The 27,101-nt window shown below is 36.0% G+C and overlaps 1 protein-coding gene across 1 annotated transcript; it reads right to left on the bottom strand.

Annotated features, from left to right (window-relative positions):
• On the bottom strand, positions 21,755–23,919 carry LOC105167776 (benzyl alcohol O-benzoyltransferase-like). The gene is given in 3 exon segments (XM_011087593.2): positions 21,755–22,938; positions 23,385–23,498; positions 23,501–23,919. Coding segments are annotated over 3 exon segments (1,401 nt in total). The 5' UTR covers positions 23,846–23,919; the 3' UTR covers positions 21,755–21,996.

The following is a 27,101-nucleotide window of genomic DNA, read 5'->3' as shown; positions in this document are numbered from 1 at the left end:
TCTAAGGTTTGAATCGTTTTTTCTTACTGTCTATCTGTTTGAGGATGAGATACGGTACTGAAATGTAACTTTGTGCCCAATGCCCTTTGTAAACTTTCCCAAAAGCGTGAGGTAAATCGAGGATCTCTATCTGAAACAATCGATATAGGCACTCCATGTGATCTCACTATCTCGGAAATGTATAATCCAGCTAACTTATTTAGAGAATCGATTATTCGTACCGGTAAGAAATGAGCAGATTTCGTCAATCTATCCACAATCACCCAAATAGCGTTTTCTGAATGTACGTGGCAACCCCACGACAAAATCCATAGTGATCTTCTCCCACTTCCATTCTAGTATTGATAGAGGTCGTAGTTTACCTGCTGGTGCCTGATGTTCTGCCTTTACTTGCTAACATGTCATACATTCAGCCACATCCTTCTTCATCGTCTGCCACCAATAGTGACCTTAAATTTCAATACATTTTTGTAGTACCAGGATGCATCGCATATGGTGCATTATGAGCTTCTCGCAAAATCTCTTCTCGTAACCCATCTATATCAGGCACACAAACTCGTGTCCCATTTACTACCACCCCATCAACTTTTATCGAAAAATTTGTCTTCCTACCTTGTTTTATCCTTTCCGGCATCCATAATAAGAAAGGATCTCGAGTCTGTGCTTCTTTGATTTAATCCAAAAAGTCTGGCTTAAGTTCCAAGGCTGCTAACAAACCCGTTACCTGATCAACCTCCAGTTTCGTATTCATAGACCTCATCTCCAGTAGCAATGTCTGATTGTGACTCCCCAAATTGGCTAATGTACTTGAACTCTTTCTACTCAAGGCATCTGCTACCACGTTTGCTTTACCTTGATGGAAGTCAATAGTGCAATCATAATCCTTCAGCAGTTCTATCCATCTTCTCTGTCTCAAATTCAATTCCTTCTGTGTCAAGATATATTTCAAACTTTTATGGTCAGTAAGGATCTGAAATTTTTCTCCATACAAATAATGTCTCCAAATCTTCAGTGCATGCACAATCGCGGTTAACTCCAAGTCATGTGTGGGATAATTTAACTCATAGTTCCTCAATTGTCAGGACGCATAAGCGATTACCTTTCCGTTTTGCATTAGCACACATCCCAAACCTTGTTTAGAAGCATCCGTATACATTATATATCCACGGCTACCAGACGGCAACACCGGAATCGAATTAGAGGTCAGTCTCTTATTCAACTCATCAAAACTTTGTTGACACTGTCCGTCCACTGAAATTCTACCCCCTTTCTCAACAACTTGGTTTGGGGACCTGCAATTATAGAGAAGTCCTCAACAAATCTCCTGTAATATCCAGCCAACCCTAAGAAGCTTCAGACTTCAGTGGCATTCTTTAGCACTCTCCGCTCCATGATAACCATTACGTTTAAAGGGTCAAGCATAACCCCATCACCAGATATTACATCCAAGGAAAACCACCTGATTTACCCAAAATTCACGTTTGCTTAACTTAGCATATAACTCCTTCTCTTTCAAAAACTGTAAAACTATCCTCAGATGTTGCTCATGCTCTTCTCTATTCTTCGAGTATACCAAGATATCATCTATAAAAACAATAACGAAGTGATCTAAATATTCCTGAAATGTATAGTTTATCAAGTCATGAACGCCGCTGGTGCATTTGTTAACCCAAAGGGCATCACCAGAAACTCATAATGACCATAACGAGTACGAAAAGATGTCTTCGGTATGTCATTCTCTGTTATCCTCAACTGCCAATACCCAGACCTCAAATCGATCTTTGAACATGTTGTAGCTCCGTTTAACTGGTCTAGCAGGTTATCAATCCTCGATAATGGATATTTATTTTTCACTGTTACTCCGTTTAATTGGCGGTAATCAATGCATAACCTCATACTCCCATCTTTCTTCTTCACAAACAGCACTAGTGCTCCCCACGGCGAAGTACTCGGCCTAATAAACTCTTTTCCCAATAATTCTTCGATTTGCTTTTTGAGCTCATGTAAGTCCACTGGAGCCATTCTGTATGGTGCAATAGAAATTGGGGCAACTTCTGGGAGAGTTTCTATGGCAAAATCTACTTCTCTATGCGGTGGCAAACTTGGTAAGTCATCACGGAATACTTCAGGGAAGTCTCTCACTACCGGGATTTCCTCCAATGTGAGATTAACCTTCTCAGTATCTACCATATGGGCTAGATACGCTTCACAACCCTCCAACATCAATCATCTTGCCTTCCATGGCTGATATTACACAAACTGGTACCACTTGACGATCCCCCACAAATATTACTTTTGATTCATCGGAACATTCGATCATCACTTCCTTTTTAGAAAAGTCGACTATTGCTTTATGTTGTGCTAACCAATCCATCCCCAAAATCACATCAAACTCCTTCAAATCCAGCACTACAAGGTCTACAGGTAAATTTACATCTCCAATTCTTACTAAGCTCCCTTTCCTAACACTGTTTACTACCACACCCCCTCCCACGGGCAAATAAACCATCAAATTATATCCCAATGGGCTATTCTCTCCTAGTATTTTAAATGGAAGTTTGGATGAAATATATGATTGTGTAGAGACAGGATCAATCAAAACATAATTCGCAATGTCAAATAACAATACCGTACCTGATATCACGTCCTTCGATGTTGGGGCTTCTTCTCTAGTCATTATATATCCTTACTTAGGTCTGTCCCTGAGTAATTTGTGCTCCAACCCCCCTCATACCGCTACCAATAGTGTGGCCACTATCTTTGTTGCCAGTACCTCTGCCTCTGCCTCTTCCTCTCCCAGTTCCCCTGTCACCCAACACTGGTTTGGCTCTGAGTCCTGCTAGCAATACGTCCAAGCACAGCTATAGTCTGACTGGAACAATTCCTGGCTATGTGTCCTCTACCTCCACAAAGATAACAAGTCTTCGCTATATCATCTCGTCTCTAACATGGCCCTTAATGTTGTCTTCCACAGGTAGAACAACTCGGAGGAAAAACTGGTCCGCAACCATAACTCGGTCCAGCTCTCCTTCCTGATCTAGTAGAAGACATAGTAACTGAGTTGCGTTCGAACAAACCTCTATTAAAGCCCATGGATCCATCGAACCTCTGTCCACTACTTCCTCGAAAAATGGAACCACCACGTGTAAAGCTTCCACTTCCCGCTGAGAATGAGCGACCGGTTCCCCTCTTGGTCAACCTACTTGATTCCTTTATTGCGTACGTTGATTTCCTCTTCTCTTCCCCCTTCTTCTTGTCCTCAATCATTGCTTCTTCTATCCGAACCACTGATTCGACAAGAGTTTTAAAATTTGTAATTCTGACTATGAGGCCTCTTTTGATCTCCAGTCGTAGCCCCTACTCTATATGGTAACATCAATCTTCCTGCGTCGCAATTGCTTCTGGTGCATACTTGGCTAATGCCGCAAAACAGAGTTCATACTCTACCACTGTCTGATCATCCCCTTACACTAAATTTAGAAACTCCATTATCTTCTTGTCTTGGTACATCTTGGGTTCTGTATTTATCATCAAACTCTTTCTGAAACTTAGCCCAAGTTATTTCTCATGGCTCATATCCCCTCTTTACAGACCTCCACAAAATCAAGACATTCCCCACGAACAAAGAAACAACATACTTAAGTCGATTCTCTAAAGTGCAATTTACTAAGTTCATTACATTTTCGACTTTTTCTCACCATCTCTCAGCAATCTCTGGGTCTAGGGTACCCTCAAATTCTATAGCCCCCATCTTTCTGATTCTTTTGTAATTATGATCAATTGTAGGAACTATTGGTGCTGGCACTGGAGTGGATGCATGCACCTGTGCAAGTAACTGTGCTTGTGCTTGGGCTTGGGTTTGAAAGACCATTTGAAATATCTGTGCGTACTCTGGTGGTAATCCTGGCCACTGGAGCACCACCGGGAGGAATTGGAGCATCAACACCAACAGCTTCTCGACCTTCCTCCACCCTTCCTGTACTTGCAGTTGCCACTAAGCCCTCTACGGACTCCGCTGACTCTTCCCTACTAGTTATTGGGTTAGCACGTGCACTCTGAGAAACCATCCCACATTAAACAATTCAATTATTAGGCACATCTCACAATCAACCTATTACCCTAGAAATGCAGACCTGCTCTGATACCACCCAATGTAGCACCCCCTACTCGCTACATCTAATTATAATTATTTCATCCTTTCTTTAATTAGAACTCATTCTATACATCTAATTATAACTATTTCATCCTTTCTTTAATTAGAACTCATTCTATAAGTAATTTCGTTTCAACCCGAAAAATAAATTCTAATTTATCAATGTAATATATATCATAAAAGTAGATACAACCAAAATTTTATATTTACCCTCACAAGATGTCCTCATGTACATAACCTCAAAAGAAAATAGTACCACCATTTTAAACACAAACCCGACAAAGACTAGAATATTTGACAACCAAACAGCCAAAAACTCCGACTTTAGATGTCACAGCTGACCACCTAATAAAGACCACGGTATGGCTCGAAGTCCGATGTGGCTAGTCAATGTGACCTATCTCTTGAAAAGTACGTGGCAAGGAATGAGTTGCCTACTCAATAAGTATAGCTAATCAGTCTATATACATACACAAGCAACAATTCACATACAAGCAGTCACATCGACTAACAGTCGTTCGTCATATAGCAACATCAGATATAAGTTGTAATACGTATCCACAACTGTAATTCAACCCACAGCATAATATTTGATGTTATCGTTTATTAACTAAGGGCTGCACTTACTCTAGTTGAGTACATCAGTCAATGATTTCGTCAGCCATCATCATCTCATCGTCATATCATATACAGCACAGGATACCCATTGTATGCGATATCCCACACTCTCTACTCCAGTGTGTAGCAATATCAGCATAGGATATCACAACAAACATGGTATCCCTACACCACCCTAGTGTATAGCTAATAGCACAAGATATTCCCAGCTGCCTGGAATACTCCGGTACCCTACGCGCCATGGTACCTAGCTTAATTCATAATTTTTTATATTGCATCATCAATCACATTATTGTAAACCATTGTCTGTGTTCCCAACTAGGTAAGCATCATCTTTTATTTCAAGTCACAACGACAATATCACTACTTCATTATTATATTCTCCGTAATAATTACTTACTCAGTAATAACTTCTCAATTCGATTTTATGCAACAATCAATTATACGATCATGTATTGATACAATTCTCATGTCCATCCATTACAAGCACATATGACACATAGTAGCAATTCCAGCGATATTAAGGTAATCTAACAAATAATCCACAACTAATTATTTAATCAATCAATATACGAAATCCACGTATATAAATATAAATCGAAGTTCACGATCAAATATAAGAAACCAATAGATATATAATATATATACTAAACATATCAATCTATATATATAAATCCAATTAGCTATACTTACCTTAAATCCCAAACTGCTTCGATTTCACGAGGTACTGCTCAACTCTCTATTTTGTCATCACGTCCTATAATAGAATATTATACATATAATCAATATATATAGAATATCATAAAATCTAAATACAATATTATATAATGTTCGTACATATCCCACCAATCTTTTATTACTCTATTTATATTAAAATTCAAACCCCTGTTCTATTTTATTTTAGATAACTGCACTTTCTATGCTTTTCAAACATATATTTAATATATCAATTAATTCATAAGAATTCATTTAATCAAACTCCTAATATATTTATAATATTAGTTTTAATAACACCCGTAAATTATATTACTATTAGAACCTCATTTTTCCTCTTTAATAACATAATATTTCTTAATTATAATTTTCAAAATATTTCTATGAATTTTCTATCAATTTATCGTTACTATATAATTTAATTAAACAACAATACATAGGATTACGTATTTAGTTAATCATTCTGATGGGATTGTGTAAATTAGCTATAATAATAATTAAATCTAACAAATCTAATAATTTAATTAACCAACTATATCGTTTTATATTAAATGTGATATTTAATTCGACACTAATTTAAATAGCCAAAATCATAAAATACTCTGATTAAATTGTAAATTGCTCAATATAAATTATATTTAATAAAATAACTAATTAAATAATATAATTATATAAATTAATAAAAATTCTTACTTCCGTTGCGCGCTAACTGAAGAAGAAAAATTCAGGAATTGTATTTAATTGTGGTTTGTGTGTGTGTATATATATATATATGTGTGTGTTTATCATGGGGAGGTGGGGCGGTGGGTGATGGTCCACCCCTCCGTCAATTCATTTTCCTTTCTTTTTCTTTTCTATTCTCTTTCTTTTTCTTTTTTTTTAATTTAATTTAAACTTTTCTCAAAATACTTATTATGTCCTTTTTAAATTTTTTAATTAATAAAATTTACTCTAAATATTATAACGAACTTCAATTTATTCCGTTCATATTTTATTATATACCAAATTCAATCTATAATTTATTTATTAATTAATTTAAATTTTTAATAATTATCAATTAGTCTCTCAATTACGTAAAAAAAATTGTAGATACGATACAAGATATTTGATATGGAATCCAATTGCCTGAATCAGCAACTAATATCCACTTGAAAATCAAATTGCAAGTCTTATCCCATTAATTATGGAGATGTGGCCGATTGGTTGGCAATAAGAGGCCACTTGGCCATTAACTCTATCTAATTGTGGTTGGGGCTCAGTATACTTGAATTGGATTTGCTTTAATTTTTTCAACAAATTAATAGATCCTAACTCTTAATTTATAGGGTTTATTATTTAATCTAATTAAATAAATACCTGATAGAAAACCCATATGAATATTAATCAAATTAAATATATACAAGCCTAAATATACTCAATTAATAAATTTATTAATCAAGCCCAAACAATTAATTACTCCAACTAATTAATCTTAGCCCATCTACATTAATTAATGAATTCAATCTATTAATTAAACAAGCTCAACTACTGATTAATTGATAAATCCAAACTATAAATTAATCAGGTCAAGCATTTTTTAAGTTAATCCAATTAATTTAAAATGCTAAGCTCAAAATTTAATTAATTCAATTAATTAAATTGGCTATCCATTCAACAGATTATCCCAAATAAATGATCCAATCATATATTTTCTTTACTTCATGAATTAATTTAATTCAATTAAATTAATTCATTTCTTTCGAAATTAATTCCTTCACTTCTACAATGATTTGTGTATGACCCTTTAGGTTCACCCTTATCTAGATTTCGGCGTGTGTGACAAACATAATTTAATTGATTATTTTTTATTATCCCATAACCGAAAATGCCCCGATACCATAGGTGGCCGTCTAATAACGGTTCATGGCACTAGAGACTAGGTGGATGTTGGCATGAACATTTAGACTCCGACGAGTACGGTCTTACTATCAACCGTCTCCTGTCCTTGTCTAGAGATGGAATTGAGCGTCAGTTCTTATTCTTGACTAGGCAATTATGTTTTATACTCGAGGCGTGTTTACTCTACTGGTCCGATCTAAGAGACTTATCCTAGATCTATCAATCGCTTTGGCCAAAGAGTTTTAGAGTCTAAACCATCTCAGAGCGCATAGGGGAACTCTCTATCATATACTTAGAGAAGACAGATCCTCTCTTGGATTCCACTATCCTCGCTACATACTCCGACTGCACTAGGATAAGGCTTATGATGACAATTCATTACGACACTGCCATGGGTCACCACATCCAAGATACAATCTTTATATGAACGTGACTGTCGTGATTCCTCAAGTCTAAGGATCAATCTCGTACTTTCAAAATCGAAAATCTCAGCCATACCGGTCAAGCCTTAAGAGGCTTCCATATAACGATTTCTGTGAGTCAGTTTAATCAATCGACTGCCTTGCCAACTAACCCACTCAAACTACACAGACGACCTACATCTCCTACCAACAAAACATGGTTGCAATACTTAGTGCAACTCTCTATAGGACCCTCGATGTCCTTCTCGAGGTCCTCGATTTAAAACGTTTCAGACCAACCCTCAGCAGTTGGTTTTATAGCTACCAAAGCTATGCACAGCTCAACTCCATAAGTTTAACCTTTTTAGTCTGTGGGCATTTTGTTGTGACATTGAAACTCTGTTCAATATCAGTCGTAAGCACAACGAAACACATTACCAACTTGATGAATTCTTATATTCATCTGTTTGATAAAGATTTACAAATGACAAACAACCAATCCAATTGGGCTTTGGTCACCCATTCCAACAATCTCCCACTTGACCATTACGCCAATTATCCATGTCACAAGGAACCTTCTAATCATGAACAATCTATGATACCGGCTCGATTCATGGGTTTACTTTATTTTCTTCTGGATCTACATGGTCCAACCATGTATTTCCTTCACCATTGTTGCCTGCAGATGGTTGTTATCTAAGAATTTTCGTGGATTTTGTGATGAGATCTCGGACCCAAAGCTTTTGCCTTAGCCTTTCCGTTCACCTCTAAAGCTACAACTGGTTGGACCGTGCTAGGCACCAAATCCATCCAACGCATGTGGTTTTTCGATCCAAACCACTTTTCGGGACTAGCTTGTTAAAGTCATCCCTACATTTAACTTTTACGTTGGGGTGTCTGCTTCAAATACTTTTAAACTACCATGCCTACCATCAAGTACGAACTTGACTATACTTTGAGGATTTATCCATTATTTACATGAGTCTGGAAGCTAGTATCGTTTTAGCCTTCTAGAATTAACTCTCCATAAAACGTGTGTTAGAAATACTTCTTTAATCCTTATTTAGGTATTAAAAGCTACGAAAACTATTTACTGCCCAAAACATACAGAACAACAAGTCCAACACACCAAACCAACACTTCCTGCCTTAGGCAAAGACATAGGGGGATATCCAAGACATCTGAGCATTCACATACGTTAGACGTAACTGAGTGTTGAACAGTATAAGCTTTCCCATCAGTCAACATGACTGAGGCTCGAACAGCTTGAGCTTTCTCATCAGTCTTCTACAATTGATTCTTGTACAACTCATCCCTAATGTAGGAATCCAATTCTTTTATGGAGAATTTCGTGAACAAATATATTAGTGTCTTAGTGTTTCCCAAACATCTTAACCTCATTCTAAATGAGTAGACGTTTACACACCAAACACTTTGGGACTAATACCAACTTCCACTGACCTTGGGCTCATTTTATCAAATCATACCTAGTATGATCTTTTGATAAATCGAACATTCATGTATTCTGAAGTTTCAAACCTAGTTTGAACTTCATAGTGAATTCTTAGGCTCCAAGCCACTAAATCTGAACGATATCCCACATTGCTCCTCCTTATGTCCTTTTGAATTAAAAATCCAATTCTTTACGACAAATAAGGACTTGAATATGATCAATTAGGATAATATTTGATTACGAATGATGCTATTGCGAAGCTGTATGAAAACCTACTCCCACTGTTTCCTTAACTCAAGTACTAATCAAACAGTAAAGGCCAATTTGTTTTAGTGAAACACTAATCAAACGAAGTCCAACTTAATTTGATTTCTTCCTTATCAAAGATCGGTCAACTGTGGTCCATTCAGGAAAAACTTAACCAAGTGAGAATTACACTCCCATTTCGATATTCAAAAACTCCCACTAAATTCACACCCTCCGATCCAATCAAAAGGCAATCAGTTTAGTTCACCACTCCGAGTCTAATTCTTTGAACCTCATCAAACAAGTTTACACTTGTGAACTCCCACACTGATCTTGTGTAATTAAATGACCTACAGATATCACGATCCAATCCAACGTGTAACTGGTGAGCTCATTCCCACAAAAGAGCTTTTACGGTCTTTCTCCTCCCAAAAAAGATTTTAAAAGCTATGGATCCAAATCGCCTATTTATAGTACTCTTTGAATCCATAAATCTTTCTCATCCTCAATTAGGAAAGATTGAACTACCAGGATGTTGGAATAAGTGACCAGAAAACCAATCAGATTGGCGATTTTGGGAATCATTCAACAATCTTTATGAATGTGATATTATCTTGATGGTTGTAGTAAGCATTCATCTGTGGCACCATCTATTTGTTGTGCTTATTATTCACGTTGAACAGTGTTTTAACGTCACAATAAATGCCTACAGACCAATAAAATAACCCATGTAATTGGACTGCGTATTGGATGACAGCTATGAAACCAACTTCGGAGTGTTAGTCTGAGACGTTCCAACTCGAGGACCTCGAGAAGGGGCAACGAAAGTCCTATAAAGACTTGGACTAAGTATTGTATTCATTGGATGAGTGTCGTGTTTCATCGGCGATAAACGTGGGATTTCTATGCAAATTTAGTGGATTAGTTGACAAGGTTATTGACTGATTGAACTGACTCACGGGAACTGTTATATGGAAGCCTCGGGGGCTTGGTTGGTATGACTTGAATTCTCAGCTCCATAATACAGGATTAGTCCTTGAACTTGAGGAATTATGGCAGTCGCATGCATATGATGGCTATATCTTGGATTTAGCGAGAGATGGTTGTGTCTTTGATGTGGTCGTTATATGTCTTGTCCAGTGCAGTCGGAGTATGTAGTGAGAACGATGGATTAGTTATAAATGAGATAAATCCATTGGATGAGGAGCCCCAGGATAAACCAATAGGATTAATTTATATTGGGTTTGCCCTTATTATTTAATAAGTTGGACTTATTAATTAATTAAGGGTTATTGGGCTCATGTATTTAATTGAATTAAATATATATGACGGGCTTAATTAGGTGGATTTTAATTAAATTAAATTTAATTAAAATTGATTGGGCCATGCATTTTATCTCCATAAAATCGGCCAATCAACCTAATTTAAACTTGATGGAAAATTCTAGGAAAGGAAATAATTGACAAGCAATTATCACTTTTAGAAAATGTTATGTTAGTCATTCTTTATTTAGAATAAAGAATATATTACCTTATGGATTGTGGAATGAACCTAGACACATTCTAGTACATCCTACAAGGTATATATATTAGTTATTTGGAATAACTAATAATATTACACAACGCAAAAATTAATTCCTAGCCTAGAACATCCAGAATCGGCCCCTCCTCTCTCTTGACACTTGGTGTATTCTTTCTCCCTTATTCTCTTCTAGAAAAGAAAACTAAGGGATCCCATATTCCGGTGTGGTGTGGACGTGTCTTTTTAGAGGACTTCTATGTTGAAGTCTCACATGAACGAATCAACCAAAAGAAGTTCAAAGTAAATCAAGTAAAAGGTAATCCTTAATTTACGTTTCTAGCACTTCTCGTTTTAATTTTACCATAAGCCCCATTTTAGTTTTGTTTATTTAATTAACTAAATTGAACACCCAGGAACTCCAAGGGTACACCCCTTGAAATCATGGTATTATTATGTTTGATTTTCTATTTATGAATTTTTATTTACCACTTCCGCTTGTACGTTCCCGGGCCGATTCACTCGCATTTTTTATTATTTTCACTATGGCCATAGCGATTGGTCAAATAAGAAATTTTTTCCTTTGTCGATCAATAGAGTAAACGCATCTCAAGTACTCAGCATAGTTATCTGGTCCAGGATGGGAACTGACGCTCAATTCCATGCCCTAGACTAAGGCCGGGAGTGAAAGAATCGGTATGTCCTGGGAACACGGCGGAAGCGTGAAATAAAAAATTATTTATCACAAATCAAAGGGGTGTTCCTTTGAAATTCTAGGGCGTTTGGTGTTCGTCAAAAGCATAATAATAAACGAAATAAGCATGCTAGACATGTGGATAAAGAATGAAACAAAAGCATAGAAATACAACATGTAACTTTGCATTTTGTTTCTGTAGATGAGCAGCAACGTGCGTTGTTTCCCTTTTTTTTTTCTTTTGTTCATTATAGGATCCAAATTAGAACCCCTCTAATTTGTCCAACCACACTAAGGAAGAGATATAGTTCTTTTTCTATTGCTAGATAGAACAAATAACAAGAAAAAAATAACTCCAAACTAATATTATTGTTTAGTGCTTTTCGGAATGTTTTATGTTCTAACTTGAATTATTCAATGTAGAACAAAAACGAGAACATCTTTTGAGAGAAATGAGAGCTGTGGCTTAGGTGGTGGTCATACATGATATGTGTGTAGTTTTGTATATTACATACAATTGAATTTCGAATTCAATAACTACCAAGTTTGCCTCCAAGGCAACCTACACACATACATGCATATAAACTTCAACCATGATGAAATAATCACTCCATTATCTTCATCATGGTGAGGAGTTTCAACTTCTTCTTAACTTGCTTCAAGTATGGACCGAGCTTGATTTAATCAAATTAAATTGATCCCAAACAAAGTCTATTGGATAATAAGTAATTAAATTATTGTTAGCCCGACTAAGTCGAAAGATTCATTTAATCTAATTAAATAAATCTAAGCCGAAACTCTAATTAATTGATCCAATCAATTAATTAAACCAAAATCAAATAAATTAATCCAATTACTTTAAAAGTGTTAGGCCCAAAATTAAATAATACAATGAATTAATTCTTGATCCATCCATCAAATGAACTATTAAATAAATGATCCAATCATTTATATATTCTCCTCGAATTAATTTAATCCATTTAAATTAATTCGTTTCTTCGCGAATTAATTCCACCAATTCCATAGTGATTTGTGTGTGACTCTTTAGGTTCACCCTCAGCTAGACTTGGGCATTGTGTCCAACACAAATAATTAATTGAATCTAATTTCAATTAATCATTAATTAGAAATGCCTATCACCATGGGTGGTCGTCTAGCAACGGTCCATGGCACTAGAGACTATGTGAATGTTTATGTGAACATTAAGGCTCTCGAGTCCATACGGGTACCGTCCTTCTATCTACCAGGTTCCAGCCTTAGTCTAGGGCATTGAATTAGGTTTTAGTTCCCATCTTGGACCAGGTGTCTATGTTTAATATTTGAGATCACATTACACCAAGTTTCTCGACATAGGAACCTCCTTTTCTTATTCGATCAACTACTGTTGCCACAAGTTCATAAAGCGTGAACGCATCTCCAATTGCATAGGAGATACTTCTGTCACATACTAACAGGGGACGAATCATCTTCTTGGAATTCATCGTCCTTGCTACATACTTCGACTGCACTAGACGAGACTTATGATGATCATGTCTGCGACACAATCACCTCTCGCACACATCTAAAATATAGTCATCATATGCACATAACTACCGTGGTTTCTCAAGTCGAATGACTACTCTCGTACTATCAAAATCAGGGATTCGAGTTATACTGACCAAACCTTCAAGGTTTCCATATGAAAATCCTCACGAGTTAGTTCAGTTGATTTGATACCTAGTCAATTAACCCACCAAAATCTCATAGACGCTCCATGTCTGTCATCGATGAAACACGGTACTCAGTAATTGAATGCAACTCTTGATACAACTCTTCATGGAACTCTCGATGCCCAATCTCGAGGTCCTCGACTTAGAACATTTCAGACCCAATCTTTTGGCAATTGGTTTCATGACCGCCATCAAATATGCGACCCAACTACATAGTTGCTAATTGTTTTATGATCTTTGTTGTGATGTTCAAGTAGATGCAAACATATAGAATGAGCACAACAAAGTAAATGCCAAATAAGCAAATACTCATTTTATTCACTTAAAATAATATTACATAATATCGATTAATTGTCATAATAGAATAAAACCAAAATCGCCAATCCAATTGGCTTTTTGGTCACCTATTCCAACACCAATTTCAGAAAAATGGTTGTGAAATATTTCTGAAAATATATTTAGAAATATAGAAAAAAAAAAAGGGAATGGCTAAAGGAAAAAATAGGAAGAAAACTCACCTTCAGGCAAGGGGCGAAGAGGCGAAGAGACGAAGGAAGAGAGCAGCGACGGCGGAATGCGGCGATGGGAGGCGATGGGCCGAAGCGAAGAGAGAAGACAGAGAGGGGGAAAAAGAGAGGGAGAGAAGAAAAAATCTGTTAAGTGCCAAATATACAGTAACTTTTGGAACAGGGGTTGGAACGGTCTTTTATAATTAAACCGTTCCTGAGCCCGCTCCAAAGTAAGTTAAACGACATCGTTTCATATGCTAAAAAAATTTGGATTAATATTTGGCACAGTCATTATTGAAATACTTGTTGCTAAAATCGTTCCAAACATCTCAGACGATGTGGTTTAAGGGTATATTTTGAACGACCGTTCCTATACTTGTATTGATTGTTTCCAATTAGAGGGCCAAAATTAATTTTTTTATTGAAAAAAATTAAAAATGCATAAAAGTCGTTCCGGACATGTTAATAATCAAAGAAAAAGTTGACCATAAATTTATGTAGACCATTGAACACATATAATTCTTTTTTATGAATTGATATATGTTCAGCAAATCAAGTAAATTTGTATATCCAATATTTTTAGTGTTACGTAGATGTGAGTAGCCTCTTATACTATTATATTGCATCACCTAAATTAGACCGTTAAAATTTTAATCAAACCGTCGGGTATAATTAAATCGAAAAAATATTACATTAGATGAAGTTTTGGAATTTTTTATTATATGGATACTTAGTTATCGTGTTCGATTCACAATCAGCAATGTCGAAAATGATACAACTATCGATCAGACTATGTGATTTTACATCAAACCGCTACATATATTCTCAAATGTATAGTATTTATATATTTTTAAGTTTGAAATTAATCGGGCTCGCGGATGTGGAGATATCATAAGTGGAAAGTGAATTGGGAATAATTTGTGCCTTCTAGGAACAGTTTTGTTTCAATTGTACGAATGGTTTTGTTAATATTCATGTAAAAAAATTCTTTATACTTTTAGGAATGATTTAATATAAATTTAATTTAGAAACGATCAATTTATTATGACAATTCCTAAATTTGAATTTTCCTCATTTTTTTGCCTAATTTTATAATAGTTTCAAGAACGGTATTTATTTATTTGCCTATTCCTAATGTTACATTCAACAATATGTTCGTACAACGAGGAATGATTACCGTAGGAACAATTTTTATATTGATTGTGGCTATTTGGAATGGTCTAGGAACGGTTTTTCCTATTTATAACCGTTCCTAAATAGAACAAATATTTTCAAAAAAATATTTAATTAATTAGTAATTTATAAAAGGATTGTTTACAGATGTGTGATCACAGAAACGCTGAACTTTCAATTATAGTTATTGTCTTCTCTAGTCTCGTAATCCTCGTCTAAACTATCTTCGTCAGACCCATCATCAGATTGAGAATTCCCCAATCAGGATGTACCTGCTCCTTGTTGATTAGCAACAGAAAGCTCAACGACTAAATGTATACCATTTGGGTCATGTAGGTCATAATTATGGTTGTCCATCGCAACTTGTAGAGAAGGTATTGTCTCATCCTCTTGAAATGCAACTTCAGTCTATTGTGAGTCATCAATGACTCTTCTGGATTTTATTTTGCAAACAACCATACAGTCCAGTTTGTCTCTATTCATGCTAGTGTACTTCGTGTAGTAGACTTGTACTTTGCGTATTAGAGAAACCATATTTTGATAAATTACAGTTGTAACACAATTCAAAAAGCACAATTTATAAGACACAACTTACATGACGTTTGAACCAATCATTGAATTAAGTAGCTACAAGCTCCTCAATAATGGGGTCCTCCGAATGGTGGTGCTCGTAAAGTTCATTCAAAAAGCACCTGTTCATATACATATCAATACATAGGTTAAAAGTCCAAAATAACAATGTCAATAAACTATATTGCTATCTTTACACTTAGTCATAGTATAGCGTGACTACTTTCACAGTTGGTCAATATATACGTCTCAATTGTGATCCACTGAGCCATCTCTTATTTGATGCACCACTATCTCGCCAGGATAGTTGAAAATGGACCGTTGGATACGAGTGTCGTTCATATAGAGGTCGTCATTTCTGTGTGGCCCATTTCATTTGCAAAGAATTTGGGGCTCAAAGTAGTGAGAAGTGAATAGAAAAAATTTTTCTACAAGATACGCCTCTACAATTGACTCCTCAACATGTGCTTTGTTTTTCACCTTCATTTTCAAGTCTTAAAAAAATCTAATAACCGAATATTTAGTAGAAACCAAATGAGACTAGAACTATTTCAACAGGCTGGAATGACTCGTGTACTTACCTCTCAAATGGATACATCCATATGTATTGCAAAGGCCCTGCAACGTGCGCTTCATATGGCAGGTGAACAATTAGGTGCTCCATTGAGTCGAAGAAAGCTGGCGGAAATATTTTCTCGAGGTTGCACATGGTGGCAATACTAGCTTCCATTCTTGTACATTGGTTACATCGAGCATCGTCAAACATAGAGTCTCGAATAGAAGGCTAATATCTGTCAACACACTCCACACAAGCTCAAGAAGCCTTTGATTGAAGGCAATCGGGATCAACTTCTGCTGAATACGTGACAATTGTGACTCTTTATACTGTGAAGCCTCAGCTCCTTCGTGTCAACACAGCGGCCAAAACTTCAGATCACTAATCCGTTCGCATATCCTCCTCTTCTGCTCCTTCGTTAGGATATATACGTCTTAGGCATCATGTTCGACCTCCCTTCTTCCACCTCAAGCTCCGGTCGATTACATATGATCTTCATGTCCTTCCATGCATTCAGATTATTCTTCGTTTTTTCCTTTATACCCATCACAGTATTGAATATATTGTCATACATATTCTTCTCAATGTGCATAATATCAAGATTGTGTCATATCAGATGCGTCGACCAGCACTCGAGCTCCCAAAAGATGTTTTTCTTTGTCCACTTATGCTCGCTACTGTACCCATCTGGGAGTGACAACGGCACTTCAACCACAGACTGAACTCTTCAACCCAATCGCAGATCTACTCTCCCGTCAATCTTGACTGTGCAACCTTCTTTTCTACTCGATTCTTAGTTAATGCTTTGTTGTTCCTATGGTACGGATGGTCCCGAGGGGAGGTACTGTCTATGGCAGTCAAAGTAGAACGCCTTCCTATCGTTTTGCAAGTAGAATACTCATGTGTCTTCCGTACAAACTAGACACCTCACAACACCAGTGAAACTCCATTCAGACATCATTCCATAAGCAGGTAGATCGTTCATAGTTCACATCAACGCAGCGCACATTGGGAACGTCTCGTTCTTCACACTATCATGCATCATTATACCCACATATTAGGATACATGACCAAAAAGTAAATTACATTGGTCAAGATGCATTTTAATCTAACAATTAAACAATATTCTATGATATTATTTTAAGTGAATAAAATGAGTATTCACTTATTTTTGCATCTACTTTGTTGTCCTCATTCTGTATGTTTGCATTTAAACATCACAACAAAGCCGACAGAACAATTGGCAACCGTAAAATTAGGTCGTGCATTAGATGGCTGTCATCAAACCAACTGCCAAAAGGTTGGGTTTGAAATGTTCCAAGTTGAGAATCTTGAGAATGGGCATTGAGAGTCTTATAGAGACTTGCACTAAGAGTCGCATTCAATTAATGAGTACCGTGTTTCATCAGTGACAGACGAGAAGCGTCTATGCTATCTTAATGGGTTGATTGACCGAGTGTCGAATCAATTGAACTGGCTCGGGGGGATCGTTATATGGAAGCCTTGGAAGCTTGGTCGGTATGACTCGAATCCCCAACTTCGATAGTACGGGAGTAATCCTCAAACTTGAGGAATTACGGCAGTCACTTGCATACGATGACTGCATCTTGGATCTGCACGAGAGGTGATTGTGTCACATACATGATCATCATAAGCCTTATCCGGTGCAGTCGGAGTATGTAGCAAGGACGGTGAGTTCCAAAAAGAGGATCTGTCCCCTATCAGTATGTGACAGAGGTATCTCCTATACACTTGGAGATGCGTTCACGCTCTATGAACTTGTGGCCACAATCGTTGATCGAATAGAGAAAGAAGTTCGTATGTCGAGAAATTTAGCGTAACGAGATCTCAAGTATTAAGTATTAAGTATAGACACCTACTGCAGGATGAGAACCGACACCAAATTTCAGCCCTAGACTAACGTCTGGACACGCTAGACAAAAGGAACGTACCCGTATGGACTCGAGAGCCTAAATGTTCACATGGAAATTCACCTAGTCTCTAGTGCCATAGACCGTTGCTAGACAGCAACCCATGGAGACGGAATTTCTTGATTAAAGTTAATCAAGAATTATCAATTAAATTAAATTTAATTAATAATAGTTTTAGACACTAGCCCAAGTTTAGCTGAAAGATGAAACTAAAGAGTCACACATAAATCACCGAAAATGAAACAAAAAATAATTTGAAATCAATTTCACAAGTAATTGGATTACTTACAAAAGAAGGATCCATTAGATGGAAAAGACCCAACAATAAATTAATGGTATTAATTTATATTGAGCTTGTCCTTATTATTTATTAAGTTGGATCTTATTAATTAATAAAGATAATTTGGCCTTATGTATTTAATTAGATTAAATACAAGTTGGGCTCAATTAAATGAATTTTTGTTAAAATTGGATTTAAATAAAAATTCATTGTGCTTCTATTTTTCTTTATAAAAATCGACTAAGCTCCCTAATTCTGAATCCATGAAAAATTCCATGAAAGGAAATAAATTGCTAGCAAATTGCAGTTTTATGAAGTGCAATTTTAGCCATTGATGGGGATCTCTTTACGTGAAATAAAGAGGAATATACCTTGTCGATATAAAGAATGTATCTAGACACATTCTTAATTATCAATATACGATATATATATATATATGATACATAATTATTTGGAAAATAATTATTATCATTATTACACAAAAAAAAAATCCCCCCCGTTTCCTAGAGTCTCGCAGTCGCCCCCTCTCTCTTGCACACTTGGTATCTTTTTCCTCTTGTTCCCTTCTAGCAATAGAACATTGAGATCCCAACATCAGTGTGGTATGGACGAATTAGAGAGTTCCTTCGCTGGAGCCTAAAGTAATGAACATTTCAGCCAAATGTTAGAAAATGAAGGTATCGTTTTTACCCTCTTTAATTTTTTCGGTTCTTATGATTTTTCACATCAGCCCCATGTTCGTTTTATTTTATTACACATCAAACGCTCGGGAACTCCAAGGGTACACCCCTTAAATTTGTTATTTTCTGCACTTTAATTTTTATTATTATGCGTTTTTTATTCACTGCTTCCGCTAGCGCGTTCCTGGGCTGTAACACGCTATCCTTCACTACATGCCACAAATTCTACAACTCCTCGACCAATGGCTCTAGATAGACATCGATGAGATGTTTTGGATTGGAAGGATCGAGGATCACCATCCTTAGGAACATATACTCAGAACTCATGCACATTCCCGGTGTGAGATTGTATAGTGTAAGTATAACGGGCCAATATGAGTACGAACGACCATACTGCCCGTACGGTGCGAACCCATTCATGCATAAAGTCAGTCTAACATTACGAGGCTCTACTGCAAAATGGGATATGTCCGGTCAAAATGCCTCCATGCCTCTGCATCAGACGGATGGCACATGGATCCCTTCTCTGTTTGATGGTTGGCATGTCATGTCATTTACTCGGCAGTCACTTCTGAAGCATACAACCTCTGTAGACGAGGGATAATCCGCAGGTACCTAAGAATGGCATATGGGGTCTTCTTGCGGTTAGGATTTCGCTCTCTGGTTGGCTTGTACCTAGCTTCTCCACAAAACTTGCAGTAGTCTAGATTAATATCATCCTTCCAATACAACATGCAACCATTCTTACACGCATCAATCTTCTCAACAAGTAAACACAAGTCTCTTATCAACTTATTTGTACTATAGTAATCCATTGGGAGGGTGTGATCGCAGGACAATATATGATTAGCTCACTGGGATATTGGATCATATATATGCTGAGAAGTATGGCCCTCGATCTTGATATTCACCAACTCATCAACAACCACCAATTAGATAAGGTGCAACCATTCCACAACGGCTGCTCAACAGCATGCACTACATCTTGAAATCAATCTGCCAGCCCAAACACATAACCAAAGGGGCTCGCACCGTAATATAAACTAAGCACTGCATCAGTAGAACACGACCTTTATCATCATCAGGCACACCATCTTGGTTATAATTAGAACACCAAAAAGCCGGCCAACGGCATCAACAGCTATCTTTTGTTCCCAATCCATCTGCACCGCATCAGCCAAGTTCATACTGGTACCCTTCACCTCATGAGAAACAGGAGTTTGCTCCTCCTACAAGGGGCCACGGTGACGGCCTCAAAATACTCCTGCACTCTCTCCTTGTTATGAGAAATTCAATTATAATACTCTGGGCATAAAACCTTTCATATACAAGTCAAAATTTACCTTGTCCGTGATTTTGAATAATTCATTTTTGCACTTCCGACAAGGACACTTAATTTTCTTACCGTCCATATATGCATGTCGAGATTTGACCCATTCTATAAATGTAGCAATAGTATCCTCAGTACCCTAATCGGCAGGTTCTTCTCATACATCCATCTCTCCAACTGTTTTAATATGATGACGAATCCTACACACACACACATATATATTATTATAACATTATATTTAATTGACAAAATTACAACAAATATAACCAATTGACAAATAAAGGGTTATAGTTGTTACCTTATCAAAGTAACTTTAAATATCAACGAAAATTCAAGAGAGATTGACGAACAATAGTATAAAAATATTAATGGTATAGTGAGAGATAAAAAAAAGTTCAAGGGAGATTCAGGAAATAGCGAGAAAATAAAAAAAAATAAAAGAAGATAGTGAATTTAATGGAAAGAGAGGAACATATATATATAAAAAATTTGGAACGGTCTTTGAAATGATTCTGGAACACATATTTGGCCTTTAAAAACTAGTTGTTATTTTACAATTTGAAACAATTATTGGACCGGAATTAGAAACAGTTTTTGACCATTGAATTATAGTCGTTGTATTTTATTTGGAATGGTTTTAGTAATACAATATTAATAAAACAACAAAATTATTTCAACTTGTACCGATTTTTGAGACGGTCATTGTAACATATTCCGTCTTAAGTAAAACTCATAATTAGGAACGGCTTTTCGCATAATTGCTTAAAACTCATAATTAGGAATGGCTTTTCGCCTAATTGCTTAGATGCGTACTTAAAATCGTTCCAAATTGTACCTCATTTTGGATGCATTTACTAACTGTCATCTTTCAGACATCAATTATTTCACATATACGAACGGTCAATGCAAGACCATTCTTAATTCTAATAGTGTGTTCAAAATAGAGTTTCAACCATTTACCGTTACTATGTTCAAACGGGGTTTGAAACGGCTTTTGTAATTCTTTATTTGAAACGCATTTTGGCACGATTTGACCGTTTCAAAAATATAATCCATAAGAAAATGAGAATCATGACATCATCTATCAAGTTCTGTTCCTACTATTTTCCAATACCCATTCCAATATGGAATGGAGTTTGCAATGGTCTGCTGATCCATACCAAATTCCTCCTTTTTTTGTAGTGTAACTGTCAGACAGGGAAAAAATGTAACATTGTTAGTGCTAATTTGAAAAAAGAACAAGTGGACCGACTAAAATAAAACAGGAGGGATTTTTTAGCCTATTTTTAAAATAAAAGAATGTATTGTGCTGACTTTTTAAAATAAGGGGGTATTTATGCATTTTAAACTGAAATTTCCCCATCTAACAAGATACTTAGAAAATTTTACAAATAAGTTATAAAACCAACTCTTTTATAAGCACTTATACATTAACTTTTTTTTTTTAACATTATTACTCTCAAGCACTCCCATCTCACAAAACATGCATAGAAATCCCTCGTACATCTACATACCCTGTATCTCTGTCAACACATTCCAAGCACAGCACAACACAAAAAGTGATATACAGACACTTATCAATTTCATAGCGCCGACGCGATAAAAATGGAGTCTTTCCGAACAGCCCTCAGATCATCATCATCTCTCTTCAGCATCTTCTCAAGCTCTTTTACAAATACTTCCATTGCGTTCGCCGCTAAGCAGATGGGAACCACGATTCCGTTCTCACCCTTGTTATTCGTAAAGGGTATGTAAAAACTCGCAACGCCGGGAATCGCACCGACGCCGCCTTTCGCCGGCCCGCCATATGCCGCCTTGCCCCACCCAAAGTCCACATCTCCAAAGCCCGCATGTGTCACATCAGATACCAGATAAGTTCGCACCACAGCGAAATGTGGGCGCCCTCTGATCACCATCAGATCCGCCACTGATTTCATGTACTCCTCTGTTACGTCGGCTTTCGTCTTCCTCACGAGCTCCAACGCATAACCTAGGGGGTTTCTGGATAACTTCTCGGCACTGGAAATGGCGACGGCAAACGCAAACGCATTGCCGTAGTATCCAGCGGGGAGTGGCGGATTGAATCTCTTGCGAGAGTTCACGATGCATAGGATTCTGACCTCTTCATTAGGGTCTGGAGAGATCGCGATTGTGCGGCAGCGCCAGAGGCAAGCAGTCAAAATTTCGAAGGTGGAGCAAGAGCGGAGGTGTGATGGGAGGCGTCGTCGGAGGGCAGAGATCTCGGCTGTGCCGAAGAAGAAGGAGCGGTGGACCATGTCGTCTAGTGGTATGAGGGTTCCCCTGGTGTCCGGTACGTCATCATACTCATGGAGCGTGCAGCTCACGCGAGGTGGATCACGTGCGTTTAGGAGGTCTCTTTGCCAAACTGGTAGAACGGAAGGCATTTCAGCGGCCCGCGCGAGCTCGCCGACGGCGGCCATAAATTGAACAAGCCCAGCAGCGTCACTCATTGTGTGGTTGAGGCGGAGAGCAAAGATAAACCCACCACATCTTAAACGCGTGACCTGCAGATGAATACCTCCAATTTTTTATATAAAATAAAACTTAACCTTTTTTTGTTTTGCAAATAAAAAAAAAAAATGGTCTAAACTTTGTATGTTATTGATTACGGCCATTTTAAAAGCTTTTTTTCTATATTAATATCGATATATGAATATGTGTATATATATAATAAACAATGAGTAATTTTTTTAAAATTTATTGTAGAATTTATTATAGTTTTTATTTTTATAATATATACATTATATGTTCACAATTTTATTTTAAATAAAATAAGTAATATAATTTTTAAAATAAAAGAAATGGTGAAACTTAAAAATACAAATATAGAAAAGTAGTACAAAAGTTACTGGTCATCCATATCTGACCACACAAGGAAAAAATATCACTCAAGCAGAAACCCCACACGAAACTGACTTATACACTTTCAGAAAAAGTACAACATATATACCTGAATAAGCAAGAGAGGGCAGTTCACCACTCCGGCGGACTCCGGCACATCGTAAAGCAGCTCCTCCAGGCACGGGAACGGCGGCTGAAGAGGAACGGCGGATGAAGTGCGTCGCCGAACTGCTGCAGCGTCACGTCCGCGTCTGCCTCAATAAACAGAACGCCCTCGCCCGTGCACTCCACCACCAGCTTCCTGCCGGCCGCCTCCCTCAACCGCCCGGCAAACGGGTAGTAGAAAACCAATGCCCTGGCCAGGGCGTCGCGGATAACCATGACGGGATCTTTTCGGTTCATTGCGGGGTTTCTCCGGTAGAACTGGATGAGGGGGATTTGGAAGCGGAGGCCCTCTTGATCGTCGATATCGGAGAGGGGTTTGAGTTCGTGGGGCGTGGGTTTCGCCGGAGGGATCAGCTCTGGGTTCTGCCTTGTAACTTTGAAGGTTAAAGCATTTGTTGATGCCATTTGTGGAAGCGATTACTGTGGAGAGAGAGAGAGATGTAGTGTTATGTGAAGTAGTGTAAGGTTTTGATAAGGAAATGGGTGCGTACTTATAGAAGTTGAGAGAAGAGCCTCTCCGCTGCTGTAACAGGATTGGGCTCTGTGGACCAGTATACACAGAAGTATTAATTTAATAGAATAACAAATATAATTATTTATTATAATAAAAATTTAAAATTATAAAAAAAATACTAAATAATAATGAATATTAATCATTGTTTCTGCTTAGCAAACCTAATAATTTTAGCCACTGATAAAAATTATATTAATTATATTGGTCATGTATTGCTAAAGTTATGATAAATGTGTTCATGAATTCATTAGAAAAAAATTATTCTTAGCTACAATATTAATTACTATGGTTAAAAAGAATAATAAATAATTATTGTTAACCATGTTTAAATAAAACTGATGCAGAAAAACTAATTTCTCTATCATAAAAAAAATTATTTGTCACAGCTAAGAGTCATACATATAAAAATATTTACCATAATTTTTATCCACTCTTAAAAAAATTACAGCCAACAACCGTTGCGTGGCCGTGATCAATAACTATTTATCATCGTTATTTATTATTAAGTATGAAAACTAGCTATGGTTAAATATTATATTTTTTCTAGAAATTATGGTCAAAATTAAGTGTTTTTTTACTTGTTTTATTTGACTTTAATAGAAAATATGAATTCACTATATTTTTTAAAATATTTCATCTATAACATCAAATGTAAAAAGACATTTTTTAAATATGTCAAGGCAGAGGTAAAAGTAGTAATGATCTTGTATGAGTTCGAACAAAAGTATTTTATAGTGATCAAGCAACATGAGGACGTATATTTATACTATATATAATAAAAAAAGTATTTCCATATTTATAAATGGTTGATGAGGGTAATTACATCAGCAAGGTCGAAAGGACTAAATTATCCTTCTTTGGAGAAGAAATTTGTAGTTGAGGACAAGATCCGCGCATAAAGATGCGACCCGACCCGCCCCGCCCATTTTGACAGCCGTTGGATCACCTGACAGCAAAACATCCGGTTGATGCCACGTGGCACCTTACCATGTGATATCGTACACTATAAATACCAGCATTTGTGAAAATTTAAGACAAGTGCATTTATCACATTTTCTGATCTCACTAACTCTGCACTGATCGCTTTCGAACCCACTTTTTCTAACTTAAGCATCGGAGAGCCTTAGCTGGGGGCTACTCAACAAGCCTAACGTGTGCTCTGTTCTCAAGATCCACTTGTACGAAGCTCGAAAAAGGATTCAGTGATCAGATCTCAGGGTACCAGGCTCAGCGACCCGACCTGAATTGTGCAACCTGCATCATTGGTGATTAATGATACTGTTGTATTAAATTTTTGCGAAATAAAAAATACTCTTCAATCGATAAAATAACTAATTTATTTAACTTTTCAAATATTACATTAATTGACAAATTAGTTTTTATTTTTATTTTTAATGTATTATATTAATTTATATATTTTATTTTTATCTATAATATTATTTATAATATATTTTAAAGTATATAAAAAATTATTCATTGTATATACACATAACAACACGTGCTATATTAAAAGCATTCGCATTCTTGATCAACGGTCGAAACAATATAAATTAAATAATTCAATGAAATTTATAATAATCACGTTTGTATAGAATATTTAATACGTAGACAAATGTGTTTTCCCTGTCCAATAGTAATTTGGTCAAAATCTATATAATATGGTGGTTTTTAATTTCTTCTCTCTTTTATTTTTTAAAGTTACGTACGCTCGTATTATAGTTATCAAAATTGAACTCATATATTTAGAAAAATGTGACAGAAGAGCAGTTGGTACGAGCGTGTCACTTCACTACAGTAGATAACTAACTAGTCGTGGGCTCAATTATTTTTATTAATATAAGAATTGTGTTGGTAAGTAAATTTTTTGTACTCGAAAGATATAAAATTTTGAGATTAGGCCTTAATCCATGATGGTAACGGGAGCTAAATATGTATTTATTTTTGTATACTCACATGTTCAAAAGAGAAAAATTATGATAAATCGTACTTAATTATAACTTCATGACGGCTATTGTTAATTTAGCAATCGAAGCAAAAATATTAGCCATAAATAAAAATCATAACAAATGCTTTGATCATAGTTAGAAATTACGCAATATACCTTGGTCATAGCTGAGATAATAACAAATAATAATTAGGAATAATTACATTTACACCACATAATCTATGGTCTATTTATATAAATCATTTATATCTTTTGTATAATTGTTAAACCACCTCTAATAACCAAAAGCTAAGGCTAGTCTATGTAATATTGTTAACGTTTTTGGGGACTGTATGTATAATAAATATGAGTGCTTTGTGTAAATGATGTTGTCATATTTCATAAAAGTACATATAGTGTTTCAAACGATAAGAATGATTTGTGTAAATAGATCATAGATTAGGGATGTAAAATGTAAATTATCCCTAATAATTAACTATAGTCAAAATTTAAATTTTTAGGTCGATTTGTTCGATCATGACTTTCTATATCTTTCAAGTATTAATAATTTATAATGTAGAATATAATTTATATTTTTCTTATATTCAAATTTTTTTATAATAATAACTTAAAAAGAAAACATAAATAAATATGAGTGTCGTGTAGTGCGCGACTCAAGTTCTCAAGTATGCCTGTAGTGGGAGCATAGAGATTTCAGAGGTAATTTAGTGGGAAAAGAGAGAGAAATAATCTGAAGAGTGCGAGTGACAGAGGGAAAATTTTTAGTTCCATGTCGTTGGATCAAACCAATTTAAATACAGAACAAGTTTTATTTTTTATTTTATAATTAATTATTTTAAATTATATATTAATTACATAATAAATATATTATATTTATTATATAATTAATTTAAATTTAATCAAATTCGATCGGAACAAAACACTGTGGTGAAAGAGAGTGGGAACTGGGAAGAAATTAAGTGGCAGTCGACAGTGAACTTACAAGTAGGGGGACCCACGTTCTTTTTCGTGCTATTTTCATTCTTGTCATGATTTTCCTTTTTGTCAGTGGGAAACTTTCTTGGCTGCTTCGACCAAATTGACCAACTACACTTTCACCATACATTTTTCATTTTATTTTTTTCCAAGTGGTCTAAATTATATTTTTGAGTATTTTAAATAAATTTTTAGAATAAGCTACTTGAGATTAAATATAATTACAT

This window comes from Sesamum indicum, linkage group LG8 (assembly GCF_000512975.1).
Source record: "Sesamum indicum cultivar Zhongzhi No. 13 linkage group LG8, S_indicum_v1.0, whole genome shotgun sequence".
Taxonomy (NCBI): domain Eukaryota; kingdom Viridiplantae; phylum Streptophyta; class Magnoliopsida; order Lamiales; family Pedaliaceae; genus Sesamum; species Sesamum indicum.
Note: the sequence above shows the minus strand (reverse complement) of the source record. Positions and strands in the feature narration are given on the sequence as shown.